The following is a 22,250-nucleotide window of genomic DNA, read 5'->3' on the forward strand; positions in this document are numbered from 1 at the left end:
GTAACATGATTTTCTAGATTAAACCAGCCTGAGCAGCTCTATCTAGACAGTAGCATGATTTTCTAGATTAAACCAGCCTGAGCAGCTCTATCTAGACAGTAACATGGTTTTCTAGATTAAACCAGCCTGAGCAGCTCTATCTAGACAGTAACATGATTTTCTAGATTGAACCAGCCTGAGCAGCTCTATCTAGACAGTAACATGATTCTCTAGATTGAACCAGCCTGAGCAGCTCTATCTAGACAGTAACATGATTTTCTAGATTGAACCAGCCTGAGCAGCTCTATCTAGACAGTAACATGATTTTTTAGATTGAACCAGCCTGAGCAGCTCTATCTAATTACAGTAACAGGGTTTTTCCTAGATTGAACCAGCCTGAGCAGTTCTATCTCGACAGGAACATGATTTTCTAGATTAAACCAACCTGAGCAGCTCTATCTAATTACAGTAACAGGGTTTTTCCTAGATTAAACCAGCCTGAGGTGCTCTATCTAAAGACAGTAACATGATTTTTCTAGGTTAAACCAGCCTGAACTGCTCTATCTGAAGACAGTAACATGATTTTTCTAGGTTAAACCAGCCTGTGATTTTCTAGATTAAACCAGCCTGAGCAGCATGTGATTTTCTACATTAAACCAGCTTGAGCAGCTCCATCTAAAGGTAAGTTTACACTATGTTCATGGCAGCCAGGGCAGTCCCATTTGCCCAGAAGAGGTGTAGAATCTGGGGCATTTTTTCTTTGTTTTCTGGTCTTGACAGGTGTCAAGTGGCAGCTGTAATCCGGAGGCTATCATTTTCTAGCAGGAATATAAATTAACAAGGAATCAACAAGAAAATAAAATGATTTTGAAAATTGAACGAATAATGGCAGAAAAACAAGAAACATCAGCAGCAAATCTGATCGATGAGGAGTGGAAATCGCATCACACGTCACTCACAGCTATCAGGAAGCGGTGTTATCGCATTCCGACATCGGGACACTCCAATGTCTTTAAACTGTTATAAAGACACTGAATACGCTTAATTAACCTTCCAAATGTGTCAAATATACTTTTAAATCGAATCCTTCAAATGTCCTTCAACAGTTCTGGAAAAAATATTTGTGGGCAAGTTGTCTGGGTTTGCAGTTTTGTGGACGAGTTGCCGGTTCACCGCTGCAAACCTGCACCGGAGGAGACGGCTGCTCCTTGAGCAATACTGCAAATCTGAGCAAACTGCATAGTTTACATTCAGGCTCGGGCAAAGACAAACAAAAGAAAAGCGATGGGTCAAATCCTGCTGGCTGGGATTCAAAGTGTGAAACAGACATCCTGGATTACCGCAAGCTTTGGATGTTTTAAGAGCCTTTTTTTTTGGAGACGTTTAACATTTTATTTAAACAAAAAAAAACCCAAAGTCAAAAACTATGTTGAACTGCTCTCTTCTGTCTTCAACATGAGGCAAAAGTCTAAACAAATATAACTCTCTTCAGTCCGGAAACCTAAATGCTCAGATCTTTTTTTTAATAGAGTGAGAAGTTAACATTTCTCATCTCTGGTGTTTAGGGTGGTCCGAACTGCTGTGATGTACTGAATGTCAGGTCTATGTAAACTATGTAGAGAGAGAGAGTGAGAGAGAGAGAGAGCGAGAGAGAGAGAGAGAGAGAGAGAGAGAGAGAGAGAGAGAGAGAGAGAGAGAGAGAGAGAGAGAGAGAGAGAGAGAGAGCCTCTCCTGAGCAGATAGTCATTGACGAGGAATGTTCCAGCAGCTCACACCCACACAGACCAGATATCCTCGCCTGGAGCTGACGCTCACAGAAAATTAACACCTTTCACAGCTTTTCATTTCAATTTACAGACTTTAAATGGAGAAATAAGTTAAATAGAACTTTGTGAGTGAAATAGAAATAATTACAAATCTGGCCTGAAATGTGTTTCATGATTAATTTTGTTTATAAGAAAAATGTTTTTTTTTTACAACAATTAAAATTTGCATGTTTTTGCTTCTGTTTCAGTTTTTTTATTTGTTTAAAAAAACAAACACAACACCTCAGTCCTGATCCACCCATTGTCAAAACATTCAGAAAAAGTGACTGTATGCTTCCTGTAGCAGATTTCAAAATAAAACTTCAATAGTTCGTATTCTGCATCATTGCCCCTTATCTTCGGTCTTACAACAAAAAACGATTAAAAACAAAAAACATAAATGTAATTCCTGTTTTTAAATTATGCTTTAAATTGTATTTAATGCATTACATATTACATTCAATATTCGAACTTCAATAGTTCGTATTCTGCATCATTGCCCCTTATCTTCGGTCTTACAACAAAAAACGATTAAAAACAAAAAACATAAATGTAATTCCTGTTTTTAAATTATGCTTTAAATTGTATTTAATGCATTACATATTACATATTTTGTCTTATGTTACAATTATCAGGCTTTGGTGCACAAAAATAGGAGTTATGATAAGATATTGAGAGACGTATTTTAATCACGTGATCAGGGACTGTTGGTCCTTATTTTAAGAAACTGTACACATCTGGCGATTCTTAACCAGCTAATGTTGTTGAATTAACATTTGATTAAGTACGAGATGAATAAAATGTGCAACAATAGCTTACACTTGACTGGAAATATTTATGTATGTGTATATGTGCACAGTTTTGATTCATATGTCCAATTTCGAATGATTATATTTTCAAGAGAAGATGCGCTATACGACTAGAAAACTATTTAAATGTTAGGATCATACCATATAGGAATATATAAGATAAGAAGTGTATGAGTACAAATATAAATCTATAAATACATACATACATAAACAAAGCATAAAATAAGTGGATAAAGTACATTTGATACAAAGTAGTAGTAAGTCACAGAAGTACATAGATGGACCAAAATAGACATGTTGTTTTATTCCAAATCGTGTCCCATATAAGAGATTTTCATCATTTCTAAACCAGAAGTGTTGTGCCTGCTGTAACCAGAAGTAAAATTCTAACAAATTCAGAGACTAATCTTTAGATGCTGAAAACGTTGAGCCTCATCAGGATCACACACAAGACAGTTCAGTTACTGCTGAATATTTGCTCTCTTTATCTGGATTAAGTCACTTGGACTTAAATGGCCACTGTTCAGACCTTTGGTCATTCATTCATTGGTTCAATTAGGTAGTTATGACTGTTCTAATTTTTCATTTCTTTTTCTCATGCATTCATTCATTCATTCAGTCAGTCGTTCAATCAAATAATTATGATAAGCTAAAAGTTATTGACAAAATAAAAATGATTTCCATTGTAATCTGCCAAATGAAAGCTTTCATATAAATGTAATCCACTCAAACACCTTTTTTTTTTTAAAATAAGACCATAGCAGCAGCAACAACAACAACAATAATAATAATAATAATAATAATAATAATAATAATAATAATAAATTACCGTGTAAAATTGTGCTTGTGACAAATAAAGCTCTTTAATCGTCACAGCCTTTCTTCTGATGAAGACTTCCGGTCTGCTGCTGCGAGAACTCGGTAACTTGACGGATAAGTTGCAGTAACGCAGCAGTGGTTGTCTTCAGAGGGCAGGAGAGGAAGAGGAAGACCCTGAGGGACTCCGCAGCTTTGCTCCAGGTGGGTGCAAAGGGAAAGTGTGTGAAGGAACCAGGGAGAAACTGTGATTTGTTTTTGTGACGTTGCTCCGGAGATAAACTGGACCTCGATGGTAAGTTACAAAGAGTACAAACTAAACCTCCAGGGCTCTTCTGACTGTTCTGACTGCAGGTGAGACACAGTGTTTCATGTCAGATCGTCTCAACTTCACTTTCTGAAGTTCATAAATCCCGTTAAAGTCACAGTTTGTACTGAATGCACTTTTTAGTTACGTAATGGGATTACTCTCATGGTCGCTATAGGATAGTATAGTTGGTTTTTAATGTTAGGAGAGCACGTTTCAGGCAATATAATGAAATTGAAAGTGCAGGTATGACACACACACACACACACACACACACACACACACACACACACACACACACACACACACACACACACACACACACACACACACACACACACACACACACACACACACACACACACACACACACGTTGAGTGATGGAAAATTCCAGGTTTTTTAAACAATTGTTTAATCCTGTGATTTCAAAAGTAGTTAATTACCTGGTAAAGTAAGTTTAGATCATATCTCATGAGTTGTCTTCTCTTTCCCTTTTTACCAGTGAGTAACTCCAGATAACACATTATGAATATGTGTATTGGTCATGATTATGTCATTGACTTCAAACAGCAGGAACTTCATGCAGGACCAACATGACAAGTTAGGTTATCAAATGATGATCAGAACATTTTACTGACAGCACTGCTAAAAGAAACCTTTTTAATTATATTCTGAATCAATACAAATCAGGAATGTAAGAGCATTATGCTTAAATCTGTTTATTTTCTGTCACAATTCCTCCTCAAAGTATAAAGAAAACATGAAATCCAGCATACCTTTCAACAATATTGATATTGTCAACATACAGGACAAAGTTCTGGAGATGTGACACCAGCCTCAGTGTGTCCATAGCCTTTCTTATATCCCAGAGATGTGCGAGCAACCATTGCTCTTTGGTCTGTGGTTTTGTTATGGTATGGAAACTGTAGCATGAATTTAAACTGTCCCTTTAAAGTCTAAATATTGCCTGTTTTCATTGCTGTGAGTGTTGCCACGGTTACTTGCGAGTTGTTCCGTTGGGGTTATGTAGAATATGGTAACATTAGTCAGATAGACAGCTTTTCCGAGGCTGTGTCCAAAGGGGAAGTCGCACACTCTGACTCTGACGATCCCTTTATTTATCCCGTTATTGCAAACTTCTTAAAATTGACAGGATTTTCAAAGTACCTTCAACCTCATGAACACGTCTTCCAAAACATATGACCAAACCCCGTTGACCTGATTCGGTTGGGGATTTCTGTCATGTGACCTCTCCTCTGCAGGATCGACGGGCTCCGCATCATTAATGGCGACCATCGTGATGGAGAGAATCGGGCGAGTGTTCATCAGCCTGCAGCAGATCCGGCAGGTACCGCGGATGCTGACGGAGGCGGCGCCCTCCATGCCTGGCACCGTCAGAGACACCGAGGTTCCCCGCTACTTCAGGGAGCACTACGTCCATGCCGGGTACCGACCTCTGGAGCAAAACTGGCGCTACTACTTCCTGTCCCTGTTCCAGCGCCACAACGAAACCATCAACGTCTGGACGCACCTGCTGGCCTGTTTGGTGTTTCTGGCTAAACTGCGCCAACTCGCCGAGACCGTGGACTTTCTCAACGACCGTCACTCGTGGCCGCTGCTCATCCTCGTCGTTTCCTCGCTGATCTACTCGGGGTGCAGCGCAGCTGCTCACCTGCTGGGAGGGAAATCGGAGCTGTGCCACCACGGCTTCTTCTTTCTGGACTACGTGGGGGTCGCTCAGTATCAGTACGGCAGCGCCGTGGTCCACTTCTATTACGCCGTGGACGAGAGCATGCACAGGTACGTGGGTGGGGTCTTCATGCCCGTGGCCACGCTGCTCAGCTGCCTCTCGTGTTTCGGATGCTGCTACGGGAAGTACCGCTGCCACAGCCGGCCGACCAGCGTGCGCAAAGTCTTCCAGGTGGTGCCGTCGGGGCTGGCCTACCTCTGGGACAGCAGCACCGTGGTGAGGAGGCTCGCGCTCTGGTCCGCCGACGACCTGGCCATCGTCTACCACTTCGGCCAGGTGGCGTTCTTCCTCAGCTGCGCCTTCTTCTTCACCTTCCCTGTGCTGGAGCGCTGCTTCCCCGGCCGCTGCGACTTCCTGGGACAGAGTCATCAGGTGTTCCACGTCTTGCTGTCGTGCTGCACCCTGTGCCAGATCCACGCCTCCCACCTGGACTACGTAGCGCGCAGGGAGCTGTACTCGCGGCTGCACCAGGGCGGCGAGCCGGCTCTGTTCGTAGGACTGTATGCAGCCACGCTGTTTGTGTGCGCGCTTATCGCGGCCCTCATCTTGAGAAAAGTCAAGCACATGCTTGACTTAATCGCTAAGTCTAAGTAATCGTTTGGGTGTTGAACGGTATCGCCTCCACGTGCCTTTTCTTTTAAACTCGGCTTTGATTGCAGCATCAACGGCCCATTTTGATGGAGCTTAAGTTGAAATGACCTTTTCAGCTTTAAAACACTCCAGCTTTCTTTAATCCTTAATTTAATCATAATTATTAACAATTATTCAATAGAAAATACACGTTTTAATTGAGGATATTGTTATGTGATATGGGACAGCATCTAAATAGAGGGTGTGTATGTATGTATGTATATATATATATATATATATATGAATAACATACTGTCGGTTTTGTTCCCTATACAGAAGCCATGTTTTCCATATTAATATCTACATATAATTCTTTAATTAATGTAAAGAAGCTCCTACTAAAACCACAATGTTTTTAATAATACATTTATAAATCTCTCTTATATTCATAACTCAGCCCTTACCATAAATGGTCAAACCATAAACACTTTTATAATATTGCCACCTTCCTAACCTAATGTTCATTTTATTCAGAAAGCTAAAAATGTGAACTAAATATAGAATAGTCATTTTACCAGAAATCTCCAGGATACTCAATTGGAGACTGGTGAGATTTGGTTCATCAGTATAGAAAAGTGTCACCATGTAGAAAGATCATTCCAGTCTTGCAGTATCACTTTGTGCATTTGGTGGCAGTACTGAGTTTCAACCATGCTGTACCCTTTTGGATGTTTTTTGTGTCTTAATATTCAATAACGGCAGCGTTGGGTTGAGTGGATCAAGCCATAGATCAACGGGAGAACATCGTCATTTGATCATATCTGGTTCCAGCTTAAAGCTTCATGAAACTGTTCATATGTGAACAGACTCATCACACCACCTTCTGGAAGGAAGTGGTATTACGAGACAGTCGGTGTGTTTCTAACTTTCTCTTTATTTAGTTTTCGTGTTCTTCAAACGACAAGCCTTTATTTTGTGTTTATTCCTTCAGAGTATTATTTTTTTTTACTGTTGTTGAAATGGTTCTTCAGTAAACTGAATACAATGTTTTCACGCAGGTTTAAAATCTATGAAGACGCCCCACTTGTCTGAGATTTTAACTGTTGAATCTTTGATTTTGCGTCACAATAAATTGTACTGAAAGTATGTTTCGCGAAGGATTTACTGTAATACGTGATGAAAGTCTTAAGAGTTTGTTGCTGCATTTACTGTGTTTTGTCCTGCTGAAAGTCTTTTATTTTGAATCCTTTTGAAAAGTAAAGCAAAGTGTAGTAAATCTCAAAATACAACAATTCAATAACATGTATTTATATCTCGCCTGCAATGGTCAGTCTTGATGGTTTTGCACATGCACAAGTTTATTTTTACAGTTTTCATTTGTTGCATTACATTTTCAACAAATGTAGATGTATAAATGTTTGTTTCGGGGAGTTGAGCATATTTGTTAACTCATGTCTTCTTATCTCCTACAAACTAACGTGCAAAACAGGTGATTGAGTCTCTAAATTTGAAAAATCTTTCAAATGCACTGAGAACATAAAACTAATAAAACGCGTCTGTTTTAAAGAAATATGTCTATTTTAGTTTACTGCATCATTATCTTTAACATTAGCACTTATTGAGAAAAACACTTAATAGCAAATATTTGATTTGAATGGAGGAAAAATATCACATTCAGAGAATTTTTCTTTCCATAAATTGTGTTTTATATCTAAATTTAGTCGCTCACTGCAGATACATTCCTTGTATTTATTTTTTAGTGAGGCTGTCTTGGAAAAAAAACCAAATTAAATGTTGATTTGATGTTCATACCACTTTTACGGTGTTAAAAAAGAAAATAAATTTTAGTTAATAAATAAAAGTTTGCAAATCTCTCGCTGCACTTTGTGAACCAAAGCACAACATCTGTATTTAATCCCTTCAACTAAGAAGCGTTTGCTCTGGTGCCTCTTTTACTGTCTGACATGCCTGAACTCGTCTTCGCCGCTCATGTGACGCCTGAGTAAAGCGTCTCACCCAGTCGTCCTGTAAGACGCTGAAGGCTAAAAGACGTCTCCCTTCAGGCCTCAGCAACACAAACAAAAACGTCTCTATCATCCATATCAAACAATCTCCATTATGAACGGAATGCAGCCAGAAAGTTGGCACTGTAGTTTGTACTCTCTAATTCATTTAGACATTTTTAATTATGACATGTCAGTGATATGATAAGAATATTTATTGGTAGTTGTATTTCTGTCGTCACATTTTTGTGGCACTTGGAAACAAATGTGCATCTTTAAATAAGTCGACACAGGTTAATAATGCAAAAAACAACCAACATTTACATAATGTGTACATCAAACATAACAATACTGGCCGAGACATGGACACAGATAACATTCACCTATAACAAAATAACAGATTTATATATTTTTATTTGACCTTTTCTATCCCCCTTTTTTTAAGAAAACCAATAGAAGTTAATTTTCCATTGGAAAGCAGACCATTGAGGCTCCATCTTTCATAAAAGTAAGAAACAGACTTCTTCGGTGTGTGTGTGTGTGTGTGTGTGTGTGTGTGTGTGTGTGTGTGTGTGTGTGTGTGTGTGTGTGTGTGTGTGTGTGTGTGTGTGTGTGTGTGTGTGTGTGTGCGTGTACCTTGTCAAACATTGTGTTTGTCATTACTCTTAGTACTCTGAGGTAGTGTAGTTGTTCTGAATACTTTATATTTCTAATAATGTTAAGAATCTAAAACACATTATATAGTATCATTTAATATATTATTTAATATGATTATACTTTATTCCATATTATATTATAATATAGTTTGATTGCATTCTTTCCTCTTCCTTATTTGTATAATCCAGCAATATCTATCTATCTATCTATCTATCTATCTATCTATCTATCTATCTATCTATCTATCTATCTATCTATCTATCTATCTATCTATCTATCTATCTATCTATCTATCTATCTATCTATCTATCTATCTATCTATCTATCCATCCATCCATCCATCCCATGCTGAACCTGATGACTTCCCCTCTGAGGGTTTCTAAAAAGCCCACTGGTTTCCGCGGCGACCACTAAAACAATGCTGCCCCCGCTGGCAGGGTCCCCCGCTTGTATTTACATGCTGTGTGCGGAGACACTTGAGAAGTGACACGCTGTGCGTGAGCGCTGGTGATTTGTGAGCAGAGAAGCACAGAGGTTGTCAGTCGGCGGGCGAAGACAGCAGATCATTTGTAGGAGCAAATAAGACTTTTTGTTAACAACTCAGTGTTTAAGCTCACAATAAATAAAAAAAAGTGTTTAAGTTGAGAACAAACTCGTGAACAAAGTACATACTGCGTCACTATGTTCGCACATACTGTTCCATTCGATTCTATTTGATTCTATTTGATTCTATCCTTGTTCCAGTCACACTGGACCGTGTCACCCAACATGTGTGAAGGAGAGATACTGAAGGTCTTTCCTTCCTGCCGCTATCAGAGTATAATCAGCACTGCCCCTCATTTACTGCTCTTACTTTTAAAACCTCTTGTTTTCTTGCTGCTCCTCCCGTTTGCTGTGGACTTTACCAGAATGACGCAACCTTGAAGTGCCCAGTGTGGGAATTGTGTTTTCCTCTTAAATTTCAGTGAAATGAATCTCTACGTTTGAAGCCATGCATGCAGAAGTAGATAGAAAGTTAGAGGAATTGAGTAGTAGAAGCCAGAAATGGTACAACATGCTATGAGAGCTGTGAGATAAAGTTACTCCCCCCCGTGCAGACAATTAATCTTACTGATCTGAGTTCTATCCATGGGAAGGAAGAGTGAAGAGACCAACTTAGACAGCGATAACAGCATGAAAATAATACGTATCCAACTTGTAAGATTTACTTTTAATCATTTATGAAGTTTCATTTACAATTTAACATGATGATCATTTCATTGCTCTTACAAAAATTTACAAATAAAAGCAACGTTTGATGGATTATTAATATTTTGTGCCAGATTTGAGTGGTTTCATCCTTTTCCAGCATTTTTTAGACAATTTTGACATTTTAGAATAGAATAGAATAGAACAGAATAGAATAGAAAAGAAACACTTTATTGATGCCAAAGGGAAATTCCTTAAAGCATTGCTCAACACATAATAAATAGAAAGAAAAGTTGCATACCAAATAAGACAGGACAGCATTTAAATAAGTAATACTGAATATTAACAAGCACAGAGGCACAGAAAGGATCAAATTAACAGGAAACACATCCATCCATCCATTTTCTGCTGCTTATCCGGGGCCGGGTCGCAGAGGCAGCAGTCCGAGCAGAGTTGCCCAGACTTCCCTCACCCCAGACACTTCCTCCAGCTCCTCCGGTGGCACCCCAAGGCGTTCCCAGGCCATAGAGAGACATAGTCCCTCCAGCGTGTCCTGGGTCTGCCCCGAGGCCTCCTACTGGAGGGACATGCCCAGAACACCTCCCTAGGGAGGCGTCCAGAGGGCATCCGAAATAGGTGCCCGAGCCACCTCAGCTGGCTCCTCTCGATGTGGAGGAGCAGCGGCTCTACTCCGAGCTCCTCCCTGGTGGCTGAGCTCCTCACCCTATCTCTAAGGGTGGCTGAGCTCCTCACCCTATCTCTAAGGGTGGCTGAGCTCCTCACCCTATCTCTAAGGGTGACTGAGCTCCTCACCCTATCTCTAAGGGTGACTGAGCTCCTCACCCTATCTCTAAGGGTGACTGAGCTCCTCACCCTATCTCTAAGGGTACACCCAGCCACCCTACGGAGGAAGCTCATTTCAGCCGCTTGTATCCGGGATCTCGTTCTTTCGGTCATGACCCATAGTTCATGACCATAGGTGACGGTAGGAATGAAGATCGACCGGTAAATCGAGAGCTTCACTTTTTGGCTCAGCTCCTTCTTCACCACGACGGACCGATACAACGTCTGCATAACTGCAGACGCTGCACCGATCCGCCTGTCGATCTCATGCTCCATCTTTCCCCCACTCGTGAACAAACCCCAAGATACTTGAACTCCTCCACCTGGGACAAGGGCACTCCACCGACCTGGAGGGGGCAAGACACCTTTTTCCTGTCTAGAACCATGGCCTCGGATTTAGAGATGCTGATCTTCATCCCAGCTGCTTCACACTCCAAGACATGTGGCCGGAGATCAGATGACACGACCACAAAGTCTATCATTGACCTGCAGCCTAGGGTGTCCTGGTGCCACGTGCACTTATGGACACCCCTGTGGTCGAACATGGTGTTCGTTATGGACAAGCTGTGGCTGGCACAGTCGGGGAGGCCGTTCCTCCCAATCACCCCCTTCCAAGTCTCACTGTCATTGCCCACATGGGCGTTGAAGTCCCCCAGGAGAACAATGGAGTCCCCAGTTGGAGCACTATCTAGCACCCCTCCCAGGGACTCCAAGAAGGTTGGGTACTCTGAACTGCTGTTTCGGTCCATAGGCCGAGACAACAGTCAGGGACCTGTCCCCTACTCGAAGGTGTAGGGACGCAAGCCTCTCGTTCGCCGGGGTGAACTCCAACACATGGCGGCTGAGCTGCGGGGCAATAAGCAACCCACGCCAGCCCGCTGCCTTACACCACGAAAAGTGGAGTGTCCAGCCCCTGTGGAGGAGCTGGGTACCAGAGTCCAAGCTGTGCGTGGAGGTGAGCTCGACTATATCTAGACAGTATCTCTCAACCTCCCGCGCAAGCTCGGGCTCCTTCCCCCCCAGCGAGGTCACATTCCATGTCCCGAACCAGATTCTGTGTCCGGGGATCGGGTCGTCGAGGCCCCTGCCGTCGACTGCCACCCAATCCACACTGCACCCGACCCCTACGGCAGCCTCTGTGGGTGGTGGGCTCACAGGAGGATGAGGAGGAGGGGCCCGCGTCGTCCCTTCGGGCTGAGCCCGGCCGGGTCCCGCGGGCAAGAACGCGGCCACCAGGCGCTCCCAGACGAGCCTCGACCCCAGGCCTGGCTCCAGGGTGTGGCCCCGGCTGCACCAAACCGGCGACGTCACTTCTCTCCTCTGGTGTATTTTCATAGGGGTCTTTTGAACTGCTTTTGGTCTGACCCGTCACCTAGGACCTGTTTGTCTTGGGAGACCCTACTGGGGGGCATAAAGCCCCCGACAACATAGCTCCGAGGATCATTCTGGTGCTCAAACTCCCCCACCACGATAAGGTAGCAGGAAACACATTTGAACCATTTTATCTCTTGACTTAAGCAATTTGTTGTTTTTCCTAAAATGTTAAACTTTTTATTTAATTTCATAAATTCAAGCCATTTTTGCATTTTGGTTTTTCCAGTTTCAGTTATTTAAATTTTTTAAAAGCTTTGTTTATCCAAGAGATTAAAGTTGTTTTGAATTAAGATGCTTATTTAGCGAAGGCCTCTGGGAGCCACTACCAATAAGCCAAAGAGCTAAATGTGGCTCCAGAGCCACGGGTTGCAGACTCCTGCTTCAACGAGTAACCTGGAGAAAGGAATACTCTTCCAGACAGCTAGCAGGCTTCCAGATGTTTGTCCACATGCAAAGTATTATTGAACTGTCTTGTGTGCAGCAGTATCCTAATCGTCCTCAAATTTTAATTTTAACAATCACATTTTTCTTAAACAAAGAAAAACCTGGTGACCGCATGGTTGCAGTCACCATTGCTCACATGTTAGACGACGTTTGCAACTTAGATGTGTTGATTTATGATATTATTTTAGAATTAATACATTTTTGTTAATAAACACCTGTTAGCTGAATTGATTGATTCCTGGTAATTATTGTGTATTTATTGTTGACAGTTCACTGGTTTGCCACAGTCTGTATTTGAATCTCACACCTTCCCTGTTATTTAAGATTGTAATATTTACACAGAAATATTAACTAACTTAAATAAAGCTTTTTCCAAACAAGACTGATATTTTAGTATTAGCTATTTCCAGATTCTCTTGGGGTGCCCCTTTTATTATCAATGAACAAATAACGAATTTATTCAAATGAATAATTTTAATTAATAAGTTATTGTTGATAATTTACTAACTTTAATTAATTAATCAATTACTTTAGGAGTCATTATGTTGTTAAATGACACTTTACTTCCATTAAAAATATAAATTTTTCATAAAATTACTTCCAGTAATGTAATCTAATAACCCAAACATAAATCCAAACAGTTATGAGTCCAAACTCGTCGGTTGAGTTTCTGCGCTGTGAATGTGAGCTCCGCCCTACGCTACGACAGACGTTGTGGGAAGTGCAGTAAACCCTCAGGCATTGAGCACACGGTCCTGTGAGCCACGGGAAGGATTGAAGCTTCAGAGAAATTACTGGAGCCTCTCTCTCTGTGGCAGCAGCTGAAAAGGTGAGTGAGGACTTTGATTTCTCTTGGGTTGCCTCAAACGGCTGTAAATATCTGGCTGTTTGGTTCAGGATCAGAGCCGTCAGGTGGAGAATGAGCACACAGGTATTACACTCATACCTGTCATTCACCTGAGGAAAGCACGAACGGTATGCTGAAGTCACGAGGCTCTTGGATATGTATGCCTTGGGACAGGACGTCCAGAAGCATTTGAAACTTCTTAAAGGTTACTGGTTTCTATCTTTCCTTACCATCACCAGGTGCCAGATCCTGCACAGTTCCATGTTTTCTTTGACAGATGACATCCCAGCCATTAGGAGACATGATCGGTATCTATTTGCTAAACACACACTCCTATAAAACACCTCGTGCACCAAACAGACGGAATTCGATTCTCGGCTTCAGCGTAAATATGTTAAACCAGCCAGATCAGCTCCTGTGCTGAAGGGTGAGTATCCAGTTTTTGTTACCAACACCGGTACTTCTTTTACAAAACTAACAGACAGCACTTCATGGCTGCTGAGGACTCTCTTGTTGTTCAGGTGCAGGTGTTTGTATTGCAGTCTGCAGGTAATGAAAGGCTGGAAGAGACGGCTTGACATTTCGTTGTTTGCCTTCGCTGTTGCTACTGTTACACAACCTTTTTTGAAATTCAGTCAACTTCTGACACTTGATCCTCGATGTCAATCACGGTAACAAACAACTTCAGTAATTGACAAAACAATCCAACAGGCATCCGTTTTCTGGCACTTCCGGTTCTTTACTGACCTGGATTCTGATTTTAACCGCCTCAGTCCTCCTGACTATGTTCTAAATTGCCCTTTCGTGAAACAGGTGAGCCTGACAAACGCATCTGTCAGACAGGAGGCAGATCCAGAGTCCGTGTTTTGTGTGGGTATTTTGTTTTACCTGACAACACCCTGTGGTTAAAAGCAGAACTAAGAATGTGCTAATACCCGTAAGTGAGAGTTTATAGTAACGTCGCTCAGCTGCGGTGGAAGATGACTTAATGGCACATTGCGCACTGCGACTCATTGCCTCAAGCCAAAGTTGAACACCCGATTGCAGCCGCAGTAGAATTCGCCACAGGAAGAGGCCAGATGTAAGGTAGCTGTAGGATTAAGCATTTTAATGATAAGATATTGCTATTAAACACTCAAGTCTTTCAATTTGGAATATCTGTTAGGTCTTTATCTGCAACTGATTTGACTGTGACAGTTATTTAATTCGTCACTTCTGGAAAAGGCATCAACCAGACGAGCAGGTTATTCCTGCTGCTGCGCCCCCCGCGGAGCTCTGCGGCGCCTGGCAAGACTCTGATGTAGCAGAAGGACGAGGCATCAACAGAAAACCAACTAAAGGTGAACATGTTATTAAAATGTGCTAAATATAAAGGCATATGTTGATGATGTTACTGTTCTTCTAAATAACAGTAATCAGCCGGTTGAATACAATTTTATTCATAAATGTTTCTTTCATAGTTCAATCTTTTAGAATTTAGAATTTGCAGCGCAGGGCTGCACGGTGCATGGAAACATAAGTTGTTGTTGTCCAGTCACACTTTTGCAAAATGTCGACAAAGCATTTTGACATCTCAATAATAATACACTTGCAATGAACAAAAGAAACTAGTGCTGTCAAACAACTGTAATTTTTATTATTTTACTTTTGTATATTACTTTTATGTTCCATGTTTTTCTTGAATACATGGTAGAGAAAAAGAAATGCATGTATATACAAACAAAACACCAAAATAATAAAAAAAACTAAACTTATAAAACAACAAAAACAATTTCAAGGGAGCGGGAGTTGAGTGCAGAGTGCTTCTTTCCTTCATGGTTGTAATTTGTAACAGAATATATTGAATTAACATTAAACATTTTTTTACTTTTATTAGTTCGGTACGTCAAAATAAATCACTCATTTATGCTCGTGTTTAGAACATTTGTCTGTATTAAGGCTCAATCACAATGTTAGCGTTTCCATTCTCTGTATTTCTGCCATGGTTCCAGTCCACACCTTCTTCGTCAGGCAATTACAATATTTATTCAGATTAATCACAGGTTTGCTGTTGATTAATCTCAATTGATCGTGATTAAATTTGATTCATTTTTAATCTACATTTTTCAAATTAAATTTTGCATGAGCAAACAGACTCAAGATCAAAATACGCCTGCACTTGACCTGTTTTTTTAAACACCTATAACTGTTCATGTTAACAAAAACTTTTTGTTGTTGTTACAAAACAGAGATTTATCCACATTAATGTCTTCTCGTTGCTCCAGCTACAAACTAGTTGACAGTGTCCGAGAAGAGACGCGTCACTCAGGGCCGTCTGCTGCTGCAGTTAAAACCAGACCAGCATGGCGGCTTCGTCACAAACTTTCTCTTTTAGTACTAAAACAGTTCAGTGAAAAGTACTTCTGAAAACATTTGAGGCGAGAAATGACCGGTGCAGTTTCTGAATCTGCCCGTTTTAGTTCCACGACAGCGAGTTTAGATATTTTATGAAAGTTTCCTGATGCATTGGATTACAGTTTTGCTTAATTTGCATAAATGTGACTTTATGCTACGTTATACAAATGAGCTCCAGTACGACGCAACGCAGCTCGAAATACGTCGCATCCTGCATGCCCCCGTGTGCATTTTACATTGTTAGGATTTTCCAGGTATCCTGCCCGTTCCAATGTGAGGCGGAATGAGCAAAACAGACCAGAGACAGTTCTGCTTTGCACGGGTATTTATTAACAAAACAAATTCACCTGACGGTACATACAGACTTCGGCCATGTTTTCTAGGATGTGGAAAGAGAGGAAGATTTTAACTCAACAGTGGAATTTATCCCTCAAGAGGTGGTCCTTCTTCACACCACTTCCTGTGACCCTTGACCTACTTCCAGTCCGCTCTGGACCAATCACAGTTGAGGATTCTTGAGCCGCAGTTATCCTCCTCACCACATGGGGGACTCAAGGAGCACTTTCTCTGGGCTCTCTGCATCTGAGGATTTTCAATCCAGAATAGTTCAACAACATAGGACCAGGGGTGTCAAACTCAGATCCTGGAGGGCCGAAGCTCTGCACGTTTCCCACGTGTCCCTCCGCTGAATGCCCTGGTGGTTCATCACCACGTTCAGCACAGAGCCAGATAACGAGCTGCTCATTGCCATCAGCTGCGTTGAAGCAGAGAGACATGCAAAACGTGCAGAGCTGCGGCCCCCGAGGACTGGAGTTCGACACGTGTGACATAGACAATGAATGGGATACAAGAAATTGGTGGATTCCTCACTGCAGATGGACTAACTGCATTTAAATTTGTAATCAGATTCATCATGATGGATTAATCTGTCTTCACATTTTAGTTTTGCCAGCCCTAGTAAAATCTTGTGAACAGGAATTTGAAGATGAAATGAATTGAAGAAACAAAAGGATTTGCACTGATGTTCAGGAATGGATCAGGATTGTGTGTTTATGTACTAGACTTTTATAACTAAACTCTTCTTATTCACTGTTCAGGACCCAGTTGCAGAGCTTCAGCCGTCGCCTGGCCGTCATGGTGACCATCGTGATGGAGCGAATCGGGCGGCTGTTCATCAGCCTGCAGCAGATCCGGCAGGTCCCCCAGATGCTCGCGGCGGCGGCGCCCTCCATGCCCAGCACTCTTAGAGACACGGAGGTTCCTTATGTGATGAGGGAACGGTACATCTGCACCGGCTACCGGCCGCTCCACCAGAACTGGCGCTACTACTTCCTGTCCCTGTTCCAGTGCCACAATGAGACCATCAATGTCTGGACGCACCTGCTGGCGTTTTTCGTCGTCCTAGCTAAACTGAGGGAGATATCAGAGACCGTGGACTTTCTCACCGACCGTCACTCGTGGCCGCTGCTCATCCTCGTCGTTTCCTCGCTGATCTACTCGGGGTGCAGCGCAGCTGCTCACCTGCTGGGAGGGAAATCGTGGCTGTGCCACCACGGCTTCTTCTTTCTGGACTACGTGGGCGTGGGACAGTATCAGTACGGCAGCGCCGTGGTCCACTTCTATTACGCCGTGGACGAGGGTATGCACAGGTACGTGGGTGGGGTCTTCATGTCCGTCGCCACGCTGCTCAGCTGCATTTCCTGTCTGGGATGCTGCTACAAGAAACAGCGCAGCCACAGACCGCCGATATGGGTGAGTAAGATGTGCCAGATGGTGCCGCTGATACTGGCCTTCTTCTGGGACAGCAGTCCGGTGAACAAAAAACTCCTAGCCTGGTCCAGCAAGGACCCCGTCATGGTCTACTACCTGGGGCAGGTGGTCCTCTTCCTCAGCTGTGCATTCTTCTTCGCTGTCCCACTGCCACAGTACTGCTTCCCCAGACGCTGCGACTTCATGGGACACAGCCACCAAATATTCCACGTTTTAATCTCCTGCTGCAGCCTGTGTCAGATCCACACTTACCAACTGGAGTACGTACTCCGATGGGATCTGTACTCCCGTGTTCATGCGAGCAGTGACGCCGCGCTGTTTGTACGGCTGTATGTGTTCACGCTGGCTGCGTGTTCACTGATCGCAGCCGCCATGTTCATCAAGTTGAAGCAAGATTGTGAGCGAAGAGTCAAATTTGACTAGCAGATTGGAACAGATTCACCACGGTCAGACCAGAGGTGAAAATATAAGCGCGTGTCGTTTTTAATGCACAAAACTACACGTAGAGGCTGGAGACAGTTAGCACAATACTTCTCTTATTTGTTTTTTTCACTCGGTGGCAGTTGTGCCTGCCGCCGGTTCACCAGGTTCACCCACAGAGGCATTGAGATGGGACTTCCAAAAAGCTAAAAACTAAAACTGAAAACTCGCACACAGAGACGAGCAGCCCTGTGGGTTTGGGTACGTCCAAATTGTCCTTCCTCTCCTTATCTATTGACTTTTCCTGAACCCCTGAAGTGTTTTGTGTAGCGGCCATGATAAGGACTGTCCGAATTCTCAATAAGCAAAGGAAACGAGGCTCGTTGCTTCCTTTAGAGCCTCCTTTAGCATAGCATAGCACTGATGCATCCTTTATCAAAGGAGGCGAACTCATGCTGCCCCACAATTCCTTGCGGTGATAACATTTAAAGGAAACACGCATTCGAGCCTTGAGGGAAACTCACAATGACTGGAAAATGAGCAGATCATGTAAGTGACCAAAGTAATAATCTACTTTGAAAGTGGTAACGTGGAAGAAATACTTTTTTTGTAGTCCATTTTCAGAAACTTGTAGTTCTTTCACTTGCCACGGCAGACGTCAATGACTTGCGCCACCGTCAGATTATTATGACGTCACAAAGGGAAAGTGCAGTCCGACTGCCACACTAACGTGATCACCTTTACTAACTACTTTAGGAAGCCTCCTAACACCTTTCCTTAACCCCATGATGTCATCCAGGGGGTGAAGGTAAAGTCCAGTCATGAGGACAAAGGAGGGACAATTCAGACGTACCCTCCGTGTCTCTGGACGGTCATCAGGTGCGCTGCCACACACTCCTATTTTTAAAGTATTGAAATGACAATATCAGCCAATAAGTGTGTCCAGGTTTTCACCTCTTAAAAAGAAAGTAAACCTCTAAAACTTTTTGATTTCATTTATTTCAGGCAAGCTACTAAATATTTCAACGCTTTACATGCCAGATGTCTTTCTAGTGGACTTCAAGTTAAAAATTTCAAAGTGCTACAAACAGCAATCAAAAAATAATAGTACTTAATTTGTGAAAAGATTTCTTTATTACTTTTTATCTTAGTAATCCTATTTTATCCAACAATGAATGAACAAAAAAAGCCTATTTTGACGTGTGAATTGACCAAAATACAATTTAGCTATACATTTCAGAATGTCCAGCGAAAATAAAGATAAAATCTTTGCTGGATTTTCAAAAAAAGTATACATAATTGATTATTAACAGCAAATAATTTATTGTGTTATCTCCCTCCAAAAACCTTATTATGTCTTTTTAGAAGTGTTCATTTCTTTAGTATCACTGTGGTCAAATATTTAGTAAAAGTGATTGTTGTTGTCAAGATCGGTGTCGACACCACATTTTCAAGATCTTGGTCTTCATATCCAAAATAGGATTAGAAAACCAGGATTTAAATCTGAGATGTTTATGTTTTTGTAGATACGTTTTTTATTTTTTACAATCCAAAGTGAAGTACAATGTAAGTAAGTGAGTTTTATCTACAGTGTATTGATCTATTGTCTTGATCTTTATACGTAAAATTCTGGATTTTTCGGGATTTCTGTGCCTCAGGCTCCGTTTACATGATGCTTCCAGTCAAAACGCATCGATTTGGGTTTTTGTTTCAGAAAAGTTTCGTGTTTAGAAAAGAATGTCCGTTTACGTGAAAACCAAAGGAAAACGATGTCGTTAGCATGGCAGAGCACGAGTCGATGTTGTTCTTTATTTTATTAATGAAATTACACACACGCACACAGAAAAATACTATATACGTTAACAATGGCGAGTATATGGACGTTCGTATGGACAGATGATGACGTTATTATGGAGCAAAAACTGGAAAGGACTTGTGAGAATGACAATTAATAATTATAGTAAAAAGAGAAATATTAAGATGACAAATGTACATAGAAATAAATAAAATTGTGCTTATTCAGAAATGTGAGAGAAGAATTATTGAAGTAATTTAAGTTCATGTGTTAACATCTATCAAAATATAAAGTGATATTATCTAAACAATGATCTCTATAACAACTAAAATGACATTTTCCTCTGAAGTTCTCGCTTTTTTCCTTATCAACAGACAATTTCTCTAAATTTCCTGCTGATTGTGTTTTTATTTTGTCTTTCACTTTGTTAAACTGCCCAATAATTCACAGTGTGAGCAAATAACTGGGTGGTTTGAACCCAATAACATTGTCAATGATTGTTATGGAGAAATGTGGGAGAAGTTTCACCAAATCTTCACATATCAAGACAACGGAGCATCACATGTCTTCTGACTCACCATCCAAAACCTTCCCGACCTCGTTTATCGCTGCGGCGCTTCTTGATAATTTAATTTGTATGTGTTGGTATCAGTTTGTACACGTTGTTCACTTACATGCCTGTGGATTTCTATTTTTCACTTTCACTTTTTCACTTGGCATGCAGTTTTGCTTATTATATTTTCAAAAATAAAACATTTCAAGCTGTGGCGATGATGTAGGTTTCTTCATATTTGAAGTCTGTCAATTCAAAAGTGCATGACAAAACATTTCTCAAATGTTTTGGGCATCAAATCCTTTAGAGATTTTACATGTTGATAAATATACTACAGAGCAGATCTGGATGATACGGCCCATCTCCTGTTTCCTGAACTGCTCAGGGTTGGTCAATGAGAAATTCTGAGTCAGTCAAAGCTTATCTAAACCAAAAAAAACTGACATCTTGTAAAAATAATATACATAAACATATCCAAAGATTTAAACGGACCTCTGGGTTTATTGCACTGAGACTTCATTTGAACAGATTCAGCTCCACAAATGAGATGTTGATTTGTTTTGGTACATCTCCACCTCTGAACTCTGAATTTCTACATTTCCTTCTCGTTTGATCTTGAGTTTTTCTCCTTCTCAAAACATTTCCTTTTCTTTGCACTCCCTCTTTCTGAAGAGGGAAGACATGACCGTGAACTGTGTTTGTAAAAGGCTCTCAGTGAACATACTGAAGTGAATTGATCATTACAAGGCGAGACAAAGTAAACGGCAACTTTCTGCTGCCACCAAGTGTTGACAATGTTACACGAGCAAGAGAGGTCTTTATCTTCTTAACAGCAGGATAGTTTCCTCTGGTGTAAACCTGACAGATGATCTCCTTCACCTTCCCCGCAGAACTCACACACACCCATTGACCCGCACGTCTTCCTGCGGGTCGGTCCAAGCTGCCGGCTCGGTTACGTACGCACAAAGAACAAAAAAAAAAAACCCAGAGTCAGCTGAATCGCGCGAGGCTCTGCTGGACTCTCTCCCACATTCCTCCCGTCTGACTCACAATGGAAGAGGCCAGTCTGCTTCTGCTTGTGATAATTCAATTTCATCTCTCCCCATTAGAGCTAATGGGGCAGAAAACGCACGGGCATTAAAGGGAGGCAACAATTCACTGGTGGCTGGAGAGTGTCTGAGTGGGGCGGCCATAACAACCACTACTGTTTGGGATCTGGATCGCTGCATCTAACTGGTGTGGAGATGATGGGATGTCATGTTGAAGAGCCCCTGCTAGTTTGACTGGTTGACTTATGAATAAGTGGGGAAATATGACAGGTGTTCATTTCAGTCAACTCCTTTCTTCTTCTTCTTCTAAAGTTGCATTATCACCATCTGATGGTTTTAGCTAGTCTTTACTATTCCCACAAAGAGCATAAAAAACAGAAAGAAAGAAAGACCCATTTATCTTTGAACCCCACAATTTCAGAGAGGCTGCAGACCAGTGAGCAGCAACATGGACATGACAGAGGCCTAATCTTGGGTGGTCGACGTTTTTGTTGTTGTTTTTATTGTCAAAAGTGCAAAACCACAAAAATCAAAGTGCAAATGCCATAAAGGGCGTTGGCGGATAACAGGAGACCACAGTCCATCTGCTGCTGCTTTTACTTCTGGATCGAGAGGTACAACCCAACGGCAGAGAAAAAGTACTTTGACAATGTACGTATTATATCGGTTTCAGACTCGGGCGGGGCAAAATAGCTGCACAGCACCACCGACAAACCTGAAATAAATTCATCAAAAATCCAGTGTTTCACATAAAACCCGGTTCAGACAGCAGGATAGTGAGGACGATTTTGGCCCCAATTCTCTCCTTCCTACAATCTTAAAGACGCTCAGATCATCACAAGATAATCTTATCAGATTCTCCTGCAGTGTGTGGGG

The 22,250-nt window shown here is 41.7% G+C and overlaps 2 protein-coding genes across 2 annotated transcripts; both read left to right on the forward strand.

Annotated features, from left to right (window-relative positions):
• The first annotated feature begins 3,597 nt into the window (after window positions 1-3,597).
• On the forward strand, window positions 3,598-6,778 carry LOC308144431 (membrane progestin receptor alpha-B-like). Its single transcript, XM_080515546.1, has 2 exons — window positions 3,598-3,613; window positions 4,980-6,778. Exon 2 carries the CDS (start codon window positions 5,003-5,005, stop codon window positions 6,059-6,061), a length of 1,059 nt encoding a protein of 352 aa, XP_080371672.1. The 5' UTR covers window positions 3,598-3,613; window positions 4,980-5,002; the 3' UTR covers window positions 6,062-6,778.
• A 7,556-nt stretch (window positions 6,779-14,334) lies between these two features.
• Window positions 14,335-20,443, forward strand: LOC308144866 (membrane progestin receptor alpha-B-like). The gene is made up of 3 exons (XM_080516114.1): window positions 14,335-14,733; window positions 16,042-16,109; window positions 16,885-20,443. Exon 3 carries the CDS (start codon window positions 16,922-16,924, stop codon window positions 17,978-17,980), a length of 1,059 nt encoding a protein of 352 aa, XP_080372240.1. The 5' UTR covers window positions 14,335-14,733; window positions 16,042-16,109; window positions 16,885-16,921; the 3' UTR covers window positions 17,981-20,443.
• The last annotated feature ends 1,807 nt before the right edge of the window (window positions 20,444-22,250 follow it).

This window comes from Blennius ocellaris (assembly GCF_963422515.1).
Source record: "Blennius ocellaris genome assembly, chromosome: 20".
NCBI classification, from domain to species: Eukaryota; Metazoa; Chordata; class Actinopteri; order Blenniiformes; family Blenniidae; genus Blennius; species Blennius ocellaris.

Excerpts from the sequence above, each read along its gene's own strand:
- LOC308144431 (XM_080515546.1), top strand. The coding sequence starts at position 5,003 with ATGGCGACCATCGTGATGGAGAGAATCGGGCGAGTGTTCATCAGCCTG.
- LOC308144866 (XM_080516114.1), top strand. The coding sequence starts at position 16,922 with ATGGTGACCATCGTGATGGAGCGAATCGGGCGGCTGTTCATCAGCCTG.